The sequence below is a fragment of the Orbicella faveolata genome, unplaced genomic scaffold (genome assembly GCF_042242905.1).
Source record: "Orbicella faveolata isolate gen_17 unplaced genomic scaffold, um_ofav_v1 contig_46, whole genome shotgun sequence".
In the NCBI taxonomy this organism is placed as follows: Eukaryota; Metazoa; Cnidaria; class Anthozoa; order Scleractinia; family Merulinidae; genus Orbicella; species Orbicella faveolata.
The window spans coordinates 19,728,987-19,742,738 of record NW_028301576.1 but is presented as its reverse complement, the minus strand read 5'-3'; the positions used below and the strand labels follow the sequence as shown (position 1 = coordinate 19,742,738).

The 13,752-nt window shown below is 39.1% G+C and overlaps 1 protein-coding gene and 1 pseudogene across 1 annotated transcript; both read left to right on the top strand.

The window, feature by feature from the left end:
• Positions 1-1,830: 1,830 nt before the first annotated feature.
• On the top strand, positions 1,831-5,311 carry LOC110040104 (histamine H2 receptor-like). The gene is made up of 2 exons (XM_089277836.1): positions 1,831-2,024; positions 3,251-5,311. The coding sequence occupies exon 2, from the start codon at positions 3,276-3,278 to the stop codon at positions 4,188-4,190; it is 915 nt and encodes a 304-aa protein (XP_089133962.1). The 5' UTR covers positions 1,831-2,024; positions 3,251-3,275; the 3' UTR covers positions 4,191-5,311.
• Positions 5,312-10,217: 4,906 nt separating this feature from the next.
• LOC149098787 (uncharacterized) lies at positions 10,218-11,434 on the top strand (annotated as a pseudogene).
• Positions 11,435-13,752: the final 2,318 nt, after the last annotated feature.

Sequence of the window (13,752 nt, the reverse complement as noted above, 5' to 3'; positions counted from 1 at the left end):
TCCTTCTTGACCACACTCGACGAATTAGAAGCTTGGAGACACAAAATGTTTCATATATTTCACTTTTTACAGTCCGATATGGTTTTGGGAATTGTAAATCCGTTTTCGTAATTATTTAATGCCATTCCCAGTGAGAAAAATTGCCTGATTTCAATGCCTTTCCTGTTAACTTACGTTGACGTCAGGACAGTAAAGTTTTTCCCGCCTGCTGAATCCTGGTTAGTCAATTCAAATTTCAGGCGCGCCAGCCGTATGCAAGGAGGGTGCTGTAATCCCGGTTGTCAGTTGTACGACTTATGCATTATCGGCGATTTCTCTGCTTGTCAAATCTCAGCCCATTTCTCATTTGTACAATATCAGATGAGTAGTAGACCCAATGAGATGTCCTAACTCATAATTGCTATGATAATAAAACATCGTTTTGTTAGAAAAATCAGTTTACAATCCATTATTCATTTTCCGACATTGTCGCACGGTCGTCTCAAGGCACTCAGACTTGGCGAGACATGAAAGTGTTTAGATTGGGTATACCAATAATCCCATTATATATCCACCCAAATATTGGTTTTTGTGGCCAAAAAAACGCGTCTACCAATTTCTGCTTTTTTATCTTTACTTATTACTATTTATACTGTAATACCAAAAATGAAAATATGTTTGAATAAAATGCCACAGAAATAAACACACAAAGAACAAATTATTATACTTTGGGCATGGGCCAATAAGAAGAGAACGTATTTCAAAATTAAGTTCGTTGTTTAAGCTTTTTTGTTTGCAAGTGTCGCAGATATTCATGTATTTGAACAAGAAAAAAAAAAACGCGTCTACCAATTTCTGCTTTTTGACCTATACTTATATTGCTATTTATGCAATAATACCGAAAAAGAAAACATGTTTGAATAAAATGTCACAGAAATAAACACACAAAGAACAAATTATTATACATTGGGCCTGGGCAAATATGAAGAAAACGTATATCAAAATTAAGTTCGTTGTTTAAGCATTCTTGCTTGCAATTGTCGCAGATATTCATTTATTTCAACAAGGTTTAACGTTGTTTGCCCTTTCAGCTGCCCCTCGGATTTGTCCCTGTATTTTGCTGTTGCAGTTAAATAGAGGTTTGCAGACCATTTTCACCCAAAGGGCATTTTTTGTTCTCTTGATGGCACCCTGCTCTTGTTTTGTTTGCCTTTCCAGCCTGTGTTTGAACTGTGATGATTACTCACACAACCTAAGTGTTCTGTGTTTAATCAGGAACATCTACGTGTACTATAGATCAAGGCATTTGTGGAACCCTATACAAATTAGATTGCGTGCGGAAGTCAACAAAACTTCTTTTGAATCCAGTTTGATTGTTTGTTCGGTTTTCTTCCTTGTTTTGCAATTTTTTAGCAATTTTGGCTGACTTCAATGAAGTGAATGTCTCTTTGCTATAAATATATTCGATGTTCTTTTTTTTCTTATGTAAACCCAAGAACGACATCCTGAAATGTCCAGCTAAAACCCCAAATTAGGTTGTGAGATTTCGTTTTATCTGCCAGCTTTGTGTTTATTGCCAAATTGCGTAAATAGAAAGCTTACGTGCAGTGGTCCATCGCAATCCAAGATGTTTCGTGTGACTTGTTAACTGTATCACAATCCAGATTTTAGTTTCTTTCGTGATCATTTGCTTTAAAAATAATACTAAATAATGAAAAATTAAAGAAAGGAAAAAATACTGCGTTGATGAACGCACAAGAGATGTGTTTACTCTACACAAAACGCATACTTGCGGTCACATCTAAAACAATGACATAAATAATTTAACTTAACAAACGAGGGACAATATTTGGCTTGGCTAAGTAAACGAAAAATGTCAACCTATGCTGACTAGTGATTATAGATTTAGTCTGTAGCAGTCTCGCAAGCCAATTCAAGCTGGTTAAGTCGCCGAAACTACGACAGAAACATCAATGGTCGTAACACTTTTGGCGTTATGAGATGGCAGAAATCTGTAAAAGCTGAATACAAGTCTCTCAAAGAAGGTAACCTTTGGCACATTTTTCTCAAATAAGACTGGCAAGATATTTGTATAGAAATCCCTAACGAACATATACATACGCATCACATTTCGAAAGGCTTGCTCCAACAAACACGGAGATAGAACATCGAAGACGTATAATCCAGCTTACAAACCCTGCAAGTTTGTTCTCCATGTTATGTATGAAATTGAGAACTTTTAGTTTAAGGAAAACGATGTCGTGAATTACAAACATGCGCCGCTTCAAATATCTGTACGTTTTACGGCAAGCGATTCAGTATAGCGGAAGAACTCCCACTCGTAGGTTTTTCTAAATTCAGGCATTACAGAAATCCTTTTGTGGGCGTGCTGTAATTGCTTGGAAATAGCACCAGGAATTGACGAAACTACACGAGTTTCGGGATAAAATTCTTTTTGTAGATCACACTCGAGACAAAATTGCTCTGGTTGACGGGAATTTTCTATTGTAGCCCAGATCCAGGGGCACTTAAAAAGAGGCAGGATTTGTTATAGTGGGGGTAAGGATGGGCCTTCTCTTGTTCACCAAAAGTGTCAAACCCCCTTTAGATCCTTTACATTCCTAGCCAATCCCCAACACTAATTTACAGAAGAAAATTATCGACATCAATTTATGCTAGATGGTATGATTTCAGTGGGTGCTTAAAATATGTGTGGACAAGACGTAATATGAAACTTGATATACCTGTCGAATAATCAAACTTTTGAATTTGATTATGCGACTGATTGACTGTTGATTGATCGACAGTGTGATTGATTTATTTATTGAATGATTGATCTGTCTACTTTTTGACTGATTGATCGATTGACTGACTGACTGACTGACTGATTAGTTGACGGATTGTTTCATTGAGTAATTGGCCGGTACTGAAGAGCTTACTTCTCGTCATTTCAAATTACTGTCATTGTAGTCTCGTTGACCGTCAATGATGCGCGTACGAACCTGAAAAAGGAGATAAATTTATTTGCTCAAGCAGCAGCTAAGATTCCCTTACTCACTGATTGATCAATCAATCCAGAACTCCTTGACTGACAGATAACGTCACATTGTGTGGTTGTGTCAAATTAGGATACCAATGCTGATTTAACACCCAAACTACACCCCTCTTGTACTAGAGTTCTTTGTCCCTATCTTGCAGAGGATTATTTATCTTCTAAGTGAGTGACGTTACATAAATCCTAATTGCTCACCAGTTCTTTTAATTAATTCAGGGATAAGTTTACAAGGGCATCCAAAATGGACTTCAACGATTGGAATATCTTATGGAGTGTTTGCTTTGGAGTGATGGCCATTATAATCGTGTTCGGAAACTGTCTTTCCATTCTGATTCTCTTGAAGCGAAGGCTTCGCAAACGTCCTCATTTCTTGCTGATCAGTCTCGCCATAGCAGACCTTCTGGTCGGACTATTTTCCATACCAATGTACATGGTCATGTGGTTCACTCGACAGACGCTGCTGTCTTCACTTGTTTTTGATTGCGTTGATATGTACACTGGCTTTTCCTCAGTGTTTACATTGGTCTTCATTTCCCTTGAAAGACTTAACGCCATAGCTCAACCACTTCGTCACCGACAGTTGACATTGCACAGCTACTTCATTGCCATAGCAACGCCTTGGATCCTCTCCGTCGCTGTAACATCGTCTCGAGCGCTGCTAGGGTTGGCCATCATAGACGTCCATCAGTTCTTGTCTGTCATCATAATGAGCCTATCAAGTCCTCTGGTGATAATGTGCATTGCCTATTGCGTCATTTGGAGAAAGGAAGCCTCGCGCCTCTATCACTCTTTCAGAGCGAGGAGTGAGGCAAGGCTGGCTAAGACGGTGCTTCTTGTAACAGGAATGTTTATGTTGACTTGGATGCCATTCCAAATCCTGGTAATTGTGATTGTGAAGTGCGCCACATGTAACAACGTGTCTCTTGTAGTTGTCTTTGTAATCAAGCTTCTTCAGTTTAGTAATTCGGTTCTGAACTTTTTCATTTATTGTCTCAGAATGCCGAATTATCGCCAAGCACTGTTTTCATTGTTTCCTAGTTGTAATTGCTGTCATCTTCGAAACGGAGTGGTTCATCCTTCCGTTGAGTCTCAAGCGACTCTCGTCACCATTCTTTCGTTCTCGACCTCAATGACACATACAGCACAACATACATAGACGCATACATTTTACGTTGAGGTAAAAGTTGAGCACTGCTCGAGTGACAAAAAAACAACAAGAAAACAAGGAAAAACAGAAATAAATGGTATAATATGACACTTTCAAATGTTTGAATGTTTGCAGAGGTGGATATATTTGATATCACTGACTGCCAGTCAGTGCACGTGTAAAATATTTATCCGATTTGTAAATACGCGATCAAGAATGTTTGAAATTTGATACCCGCCAAGGGAAAAATGTTTGCCCAGAAAGGCAACGAATTTAGGAAAATAGTAATTTTTAAAGTAGAACAACACTCTAAAAAGATGATGATTTTCAGGAGAACTGTAAAAGAAAAAGAGTTTCAAAACTGCAAGAAAAATATGTACAGGATACGGCATTACTAAAGGCTGCCTATTGTTGAGTGTCACATTCGCCATCATCCCTCACTGTACTGACACATGGTGAATAGATATCTGCCGTTATCTTTTTCGCAGCTACTGAGCGGGCGGAATTTTTCCATCCGAACCGCCACAGAGGGCGGAATCCGTCGTGTTGATCTATTTTCGCGAACGAATTAGTGGTAATGGTCAGTCTTTAGCCCTTGTTTACACATTATCTGTTCCAAGGAATTTGAGCTTGATGTATTGAATACTTTTTGTGCGACGCGGGTTTAAAAACTCAACATTTTACAAAGAACGTATGAGCTCATTAGCACTGTTGCCACCCAGAAACGCTGCAGTTGGTGAAAGCCAATTTCTCCTTGAATATTACACTCAACGAGCCAAACATTTCACCAGTTACCAAGTTTCACAAGCTCTTTTAATGTTTGTAGTCAATTCGTGTCTAGCATGAGGCCTTCTACGCTCAAAGTCGTATGTTGACGAGGAAAAATGTAAACAATCACGTCGGCAAAGATTCGCTTACACTATAACCAACAAGCTACCCTACTAGTAACAAAACGGTAAACCTGCCTTATAAGGATGCCGTGTAAAAGTCTTTAAAACGGTATGATAATTACTGAAATCAGAAATGATCTTGCTTTAACAATAATTATGGGTTTTTCATTTAACCAATCTGGTGAGTACATTTGTAAATATTCTTGATGAACTTTCTAAATAAAATATTTGACAAACCAATGACTTTCGTTGTTGTTGTTGTTGTTGTTGTTGTTGTTGTGGTCGTTGTCGTTATCGTTGTCGCTGTTCTTGTCTTGAACTAACTGATGATTGTAATTGTTAAGATCCTAGTGGCTGCTTGTAATCTTACTCAAATCTTAAACACCTACTGTACACGGTAGCACGGTGCGAGGTGATAAGTGACTTGAAACCTAACCCTAATAACAAATCAATTTTATAGAATTTAAAATCAAAGACAATTCTTTTCAGTTTTAAATACATGTTTCGTCAGTTACAACTAGAGTGAATTTAAACATACAAGTTAATATACAAGTTTTGTACAATAGGTGCTACCTAGAATAACTTAAGTTGCATGAATAAAATAAGTAGTTCTTGGCCAGTCCTTAGTTTCAGCGGAGCGAGCGTAGCGAGCGAGCAGCAACCTAATCAGGATTTAAGAAGAATATATAGAAAGGAGTACGAATTCTCGAATTCATCACTTTTTACCAGAATGCACTGCATTTAACCAGAGTGCACTGCGCCATTTTTGCCAGAGTGCGTTGCGCCACGAACATCACGAGGACGTCGAGCCGTCGTCCTTTTCGCGTGGATTCCAGTGAGAAAGATAAGTGGTTATGTTTTGCTCTAATTCACCTGTAAAACGATGTGAAGGAGATTGTGCCTGACTTTCAACTCTTGCTCTTGCTTCAACTTTTGCTTTTGTTCTTAATGCAGTAGGTGAAAGTTTAAATCTGGACGATCAATTTTTAAACTTAGTATGTCATTTCTTAGCAGTCTCGCCACCTTGGCCAAATTCTTAAATGAAGAGAAATCTTCGCTACTAAAGCTTGTAGAATAATTAAGACAAACGAAAATCGTAGAACACGCTAATTTCATATATGCTGCGATTTATTCCTTTTCATCCAAACAGAAATTTAAGCTAAAGCTTTAGCATTTTCACGCATCGCGATGGACGCGACCTCGACAACGTCTGTCAACATTCTAGAGACATTTAATGCGTATTAGTACAGAATTTATAAGTTAGATTACTGCTCCAACGTCAATTTCCCAATGTTTCGATTTTCGCGATCTGGTAAAGGGGAGATTGATGTGTATCGTTTATGTCCAAGCATAGTTCAGATCACTGTCCCTTTTTGTCACGATCGCTTGTCACACCTCGCCATCGATGGGTTATCATGCATGAAGTTGTAGATGAATCACTGCGTAAAATATGTCACTATCAAAGGAATGTGCCGCAGCATTATTATCTTTTAGATAACCTAGTTGATATCTCTCATTACAATCTGGTTGATAGTACCGCTTTTCGTGTAATATATCAAACACCAGAGATCGTCTTTGACCACATTTCCAAACACCGAGAAGAGAGTTGAAAATACGACGCGCAGCGGAGTATTTTTGACGAACTTCGAGGTGTTTGGAATTGTGGTCAAACACTGTCTTGAGTGTTTGATATATCTTCTCAATCGAAACCAAAACTAAGGAGAAAACGGAGAAATAAAATCATAAAAATCTATGCTAATTAAACTGATATAACCAAATACGGTCACGGTCGTGATATCCTTTGTTCAAACTTGATGAATTTTTAACGAGTTTGAAAAGTACCTCTCACTTCCATTGTTTAGAAAATAATTCAATTTTAAGTTCGTCATTCTTTGTGTGAATCCCCTGAAATTCTCCTTGAAATTCGAGCATCCATCAATCTACTCCGGCGATCAAATTATAGAATATCATCTGCGGAACTATTCTCTCCAGTCCCTTACTAAGCGAGTATAAATAACAGCTCTGCATCTAATTTCAGCTCAGTCTGCGTAAGAATCCTCCTCACGTGTCGTACCCTATGCCGGATGATGGAGTTCTCGTCCGTGCTGCTTGCACTGTTCCCGATTCCTTCACTGAACTGAACTAAAAGCGTACACCTGGTCCAGTTTATGAAAATTCAAATCCAGTACCCTTGCTGGTACAACGGAACTTTTCCTTGGGTTTGTTACTTTTAGTCTTTTACGAGCTTGTTTCTGCGCACTTACTGTCCCTTATTCCGTCGCCTGTCTTGTACCCACTGTTTTCCTTTTCACGCTTTTATTGTCAGAACCTTGTCAAGTTCTTGCGGCGCCATTTGTTTCAAGGTATTTCCAAGATGGCGGGACTTGCACCAGCTTCATAAGATGTTCATTCATTCCCTGTTTTGTGGAGCGGGGCGTATTTTGACTATGTTTATTCACAGCGACCGAGTTTAGCTCTTTTGTTGCTTCGTTTGAAACTCCGGAAACCTGGAAACATCTACCTACTTGAGATGGCTCTGAATTTGTTGTTGTGTGGTTTTCGTTTGTTTATGTTTTACTGGACTCGACATCGTACGGATCTTGAGCAGTTGTTGAAGAAAAATCGCGAAAATATTCGTCAAAATGGACACTGAAAGCTGGAAACTTCCATTAAAGTAGGTCTTCAGCCTGAGGGAGCTCATAATCGTCATTCAGAAACTGTAATTAATTAAATTCGTCAATTTGTTTTGGAAAAACAACAATAACAAAGTTTTGGCAATAGTACATGTAGTTGCAAAATTCTCCACACAATGGGTTTTTGCCTTTCATTTTCCCGAAATTTTATTACTTTAAACTAATCTTGAAATCTGATTGGTTGTTTTGGTTTACTGTCCCATTCTCATTGGCTGAGAAAAAGATGCGATTTAGAGCAAAAAATAGTGCGATTCGTGAATAAATCGCACCACTGAGAGCCAATCAGATTGCAAGGATAACCAGTGATTTCAAAATGGATTTGATAAAAAATATAAACTAAAGGAACAATTATGTTAGGTGACTTACGCCATTTTTAAAAATAGGTCCGCAATGCGTACATGTGTGGCTTACGAAATTGAGCTGCTTTGATGGGAAGCTATTACTTGAGCTAATATGTGATACAGTTTAGATAGTTTTCCATATTGTTCCTGTCAAAAATAGAACAAGATAGCTAGCATACATTTTGGAGCTCCTGCAATTCTTATTTTCAAGATAAGGGTTATTGGTCAATCTTTGTTATGGAAGTCTCATTTTGACAACAACGGTTGCACATGAAGGGTCGCTTTGAAAGTAAGGATTTTAGGAACTAAAAAGCACTCAGCATCATCTCCCATAGTGGCCTGATAGATTCAGTCATTATTTAGTTTAGGTAACCAAGTGGAATTGAGTTCTGACGTTTGTAGGTTGATTGGAAAATTAACGTAATAAACTAATCTCTGCCCTGTTAAGTTTTATGATACCTGCAGCCTTAAAACAATGTGCACCTTTTCGTTGAGTCAACTATAGAGTAGCCTCCCAGCTTGATGCAATATAATAATAAGGATAATACATATTGTCCTGTATGCAAGCAAAATAACAATATTTCTTTCTCGCAAACGAAAATCTCGGTATTTTGTTCCTTGATCCATATCTTGGTAATTGTTTGTGCTAATCTCACTAGCAATGCAGTAATATTCAAAAGGATTGCAGATATATCTCTTCTATTAGGTTTTTTCAATGATTACAAAACATACTCATGTTGACAAGTATCAAGCATTCTGTTATTCACAATCATTTCGAGTTTTGATTTCAATTTGCTTAAATCTCTCTTTTCTAGAAGCCATGCGTGTTTGACATGTATCTCTCTCTCTCTCGCAAAAAGTAAATTTACACAGTCTCTTGGGATTTGTCCATCCATCACTGAAATATTTCAAAGTAACTTATATTAAACCGATCGTACATAAAGGTTTACGTGCATGCCATCTGTGAAGAAATTTTCACTCAGGTCGAACTGCATGGAATACAAAAGGAATGAAGTGTGAACGACAGCAAATTAAAAAGATGATGTAATTCGAAATCCATGCTTGAAGTATTTTAAAATACAAAATCGAACCAGAATTTCAGTGTGTTTGTACAAAATAAAACAATACAGAAACAATGAGGACAAGCATGACAAGAACTTTAGCTTACCTTGGACTCCACAAAGAGAGAAAGCGTGTGAAACAATCAAATTCTCTAGCCAAGAACTCTGCTAAACAAGCTGAACAAGATCGTCTTCCAGGGTCTCTTGTATCTATTCGTTGACCTCGCCGACCTTGCTGGTGTTGTAACGCATACATGACCAGTCATAAATACCTCTCCCAGCTTTCACCTACGTGTGAGCAAAGGCCGATAGGCAAAAAACAACATATTTGCAAAAGCAAAAATGGCCGACTTCAAGATTTGAGGTGTTCAGCAAACTCGTACTCAAGCTCTCCAGTAAACGACGTGACAAGCGCTCTATTCACCGTTAAATCCCGCCGAAAAAATCCCGCCCGGATTAGATACATTGAGTGGTTTACAATTCGTGCAAGCCACACTAAAACAGGGTGATGTCGCTGACGTGAGAGTTACCTTTCCGACATAAAAGTTCCAGTAAAATGCTCACAGCTCCAACATGTAAACAATTAAAGTGCACTAACCCCCAAAATTTTTTTTCGCTAGAACGAATTTACTTGTTATTTGAAATAGTTCTGCGAAAAAATTTTTGGATTCCGTTAAATCTTCGATTTTCTGTGCCACGACGAAATCTCGAAAATAGCTCCAAAACACCGCCATTTTGTTTCACGACCGAGTTTGAGGAGAATGGGTCCAGCGGCTCTTGTGACGTCTACCCACGGGAAGGTTGGATATCTGATTTCCTCTCATTTCCTTCAGGATGGTGCAATACACATTCGAAAAGTGCACAGAAACGCCTTCCAGAGGTGCTATCGGCTGTTGCAGCAATATTCCAGATTTAAAGAAAGTTATACTGTACAATTTACTGACGATCGATCAACTAATGGTGCAATAAAGACGTAAACGATGGTTGATTTTGTCAAACCGAAACAAGCGAACTGAATCTGTGAGAACCATTGAAGAACTCTCACTATATATTTTGTAACGTTTCGCTAATTACACTGGAGTATGTTCACTATGTATGGTTCATGTTAACTGTAGAAGTATTTTAGGCGTGAATCCCTAAGGGGCTAGTAGGCTATTTAAGAATTTGTAAGTTATGCAAGAGCCACTCGAAGGCATCTCTTTCAACTTTGCTTTTGCTGTTATGTCGTCGGATACTGAACGAGCGAGCGTTCCCGCTTCGATCGCGCAATCCTTCACAGAGGGAGATCCTGTTCATAAGACTGCTTCACGAACATTGTTTCCTCGTCTTTTGGACGTTACGTTTGATCAGAGGTTCGCTGCATTCAAACGCGATCTCGACGAGAAACAAGCCGCCACTCAGTCTCAACTGTAGAAGCTAAAAACGGTATCCAAGGCTTCGAGTTCTTTTAACTCTAAAGTACAATACGAGTATAGCAACTCTCTGCTTGATGCAACAGACGGGACCGTTAAGACCATCTCAAAAGGAAACCTTTCAGCAGCCAAGTTATTTCGTTCCGTGGACAAGAACCCCGCTGTTTGGGTAGCAGTGCAAGTACGAGTCGGACGAACTCGCCGAAGATTCAGTGGAAGAGGAAAAAGCTCTGATCAGCCGAAAGACGAGCGCTAGCTAAGATTCGGGAGAAAAAGCGGAAAAATGCGTCTAGCTGGCCAACTCTACAGCTACCCGCTCTACATCCAGTGAAGCTCCATCTACTTATGGTCTGTCCACTGGCAATTATTTTTCTTCTAATCAGCCTTTTTGTTTTTTCCGCATGCAGTCCTTTCGTGGACGTCAGCCTCAACTAGCAGACAAGTGTTTCAGCTGCGGCCAAAGAAGCCTCTGAGCAAATCCATCTTCCTGCCCAAGCCGTTTTAGAGGAGCCGCTGCAGCTCCTCCAAGCAGTAAAAATACATACTTATGGCAAATACCAAGCTGCATTGAAGAGAATGGGATAAGATGAGTATATAATTTATTCAATATAATCCAATGATTGGGAGACTTTGAACCAGTTGAACTTATTGATAATTTTGTTGAACCATGTGATTCAAGGTTTTTTGGAAGTCTTGGAAAGACAATTTACTCTAAGGGGCTGAAAATTTTCTGTAGCTGTTCATTTATCGTTCGCGTAAATTCTGGATATGTCAACTGCGTCCATTACTTTTGACTTTGTCATGACAACCACAAACTTCGTATAGGTTTGGACAAAAATCAACTTTTTCGACATACTTGTGTTTTTTTGTTTTTTTTTTCAGCTTTGTTCATCATTTTGCTGAATTTTACCAAATTGTACATTTCATAAGCATTCTGGCTTCATAAGCATTCTAGATTATTTTTTGACTTTTTTAAGAAAATAGTAAAATCCAAGATGACGGATCCAAGATGGCGGGTCAAATGACGTCATGCTATTTCACAGCCAAAAATTATGTCATTATTTTATAGAGCAAGCTCAGGGCTTTCTATTTAATGAATGTAAATTTATTTTCTGTGCCTTAATAGAACGAAAACCCAAGGAGATCGAGGGTTTCATCCCCCTTGTACCACGATGGGGGCATTAGTTCGAGGGTTAACGATTGTATTAGCCCTGATGACTGAATGAATGAATAAAAGACTGATTATCAGGACGGAACGCATTATATTTAAGTTAAAGGCAACCTTAAGGTTAATGTAGAGTTTTGAAATCATATAAGTGCTTCTTGCTTTATTCGCGTTACTATTTTTGTTGGGTATCAGATTCTCTTTATTTAAATTCTACCCTCAGCTCAGTTTTATAATAATCGCTCAGCCATCCAGTCCAGTATAGTGATTTGTCGAGCAGGCTATTTCTGATCTTCTGGTCACAGGTTCAGTGGTCGAGTGCGCGCGTGCTCCTGCTGTGGTTAACCCGTTGTCAGTTTCCATACAGTTAGAGTTCTGGAAGAATAATGTTTCTTATCTCAATTCCAGTGTTTTGCAGACGTTGCTCGCAGACTATCTCGTATTGTATACTCGGATGTTAGCGCTATTGGATTGGCTGCTTTCATTGCCATTGGTAACATGCCTGTTTTCGCGCAAAAACTGAGATTCTATGTAGACGAATACCAGATCGAGCACCACGTGGAGAGAACTCCACTGTGTTTGTTTTGCTTTGAAAAGTTTGCACTTCTTCTTTCAGGGTGCTCTGTTAAGTGGTTTACTGACAACCAAACTGTACCTTTGATCGTCGATTCTGGTAGTATGAAACTGTGTTCGCTTCAAAGAAAGTAATATCAAAATCGAGGCTGAGTTGATACCTCGTTCGGCTGATTACTTATGCAAGATCGTCGATTGATGACTGGTCAGTTAAAGATAGCTATTTTCATGAAGTAACCTCTTATTGGGGTCCCTGTTCAATTGATTACTTTCCCAGTTAAAAAAAAAAAAAAAATTCAAGTTTTCCTAGTTTCTATTCGAATATTCCCTGGCATTTAGTTGGGTAAGAGAAACCTATTGGCTGGTGCCACCTATTTCGTTGGTTAAAAATGTCATCCGCCACATATGTTTTTGTCAACAGAACTGGTTACTCTTTATTGGCCTTTCAGCTCCCTTTTGGTCTTTTTTGGTGGATCGTAGGTGGGGTTTCAGATCTTTTGTTATTGATTTTCTCTTCGTTGAGAACGGTAAAGATGTTTATCTTCATGGGGCAAATAACAGTTCCCTTTTGGCTCGGAGAATTTTAGTTGCTTGTCGGGGCTGTACAGTACAGTATCCAGTAGAACCTGTCTATGGAGAAGTCATGCCGCGCGGTCACGATTACGCTGTTTTAGGCCGTTGGGCCATGTCATTTTTGTGCGGGACTGCCCGTTTATCATGTGTTGATTTTAGGTGATTGCACTGTTTTAGGCCATTAGGCCATGTCATTTTTGTACGGGACTGCCCGTTTATCATGTGTTGATTTTAGGTGATTGCACTGTTTTAGGCCATTGGGCCATGTCATTTTTGTACGGGACTGCCCGTTTATCATGTGTTGATTTTAGGTGATTGCACTGTTTTAGGCCATTAGGCCATGTCATTTTTGTACGGGACTGCCCGTTTATCATGTGTTGATCTTAGGTGATTGCACTAGCTGTTTTAGGCCGTTGGACCATGTCATCTTTCTGCGGGACTGCCCCTTTATCACGTGTTGATCTTAGGTGATCACACTGTTTAAGGCCGTTGAGCCATGCCGTTTTTGTGCAGGACTGCCAGTATATAGTGTGCTGAATGCAAGATTTAGGCCTCTGGGCCTTCCTTATGTTCTGATCTGCGTGTTGTTGCTTTTTTGTTTTTTCTAATTGTTCTCACATTTCTTTTGTTATCTTTCAAGTCTACAAAGTGGATGTGTGTTTACTTCAAAGGTTGCCCACTCAAGAGATCCAGACGGCTTCGCAACTCAAAGGAAGGTCTTCCCTTGCGTTCCTCTAAAGCAAAGGCCCCTTCAACAACAGAGCGTTATTCAAGTGACTTTCAAACATTTAGAGAATGGTCTTCGCGCTTTGAGGAAGTCGCTTGTTTGCCGTCTGATGAGACGTCATTTTCTCCTTATTTGG

Bases quoted from the DNA above. Each gene is read 5' to 3' on its own strand.
- LOC110040104 (XM_089277836.1), top strand. From the start codon at position 3,276: ATGGACTTCAACGATTGGAATATCTTATGGAGTGTTTGCTTTGGAGTG.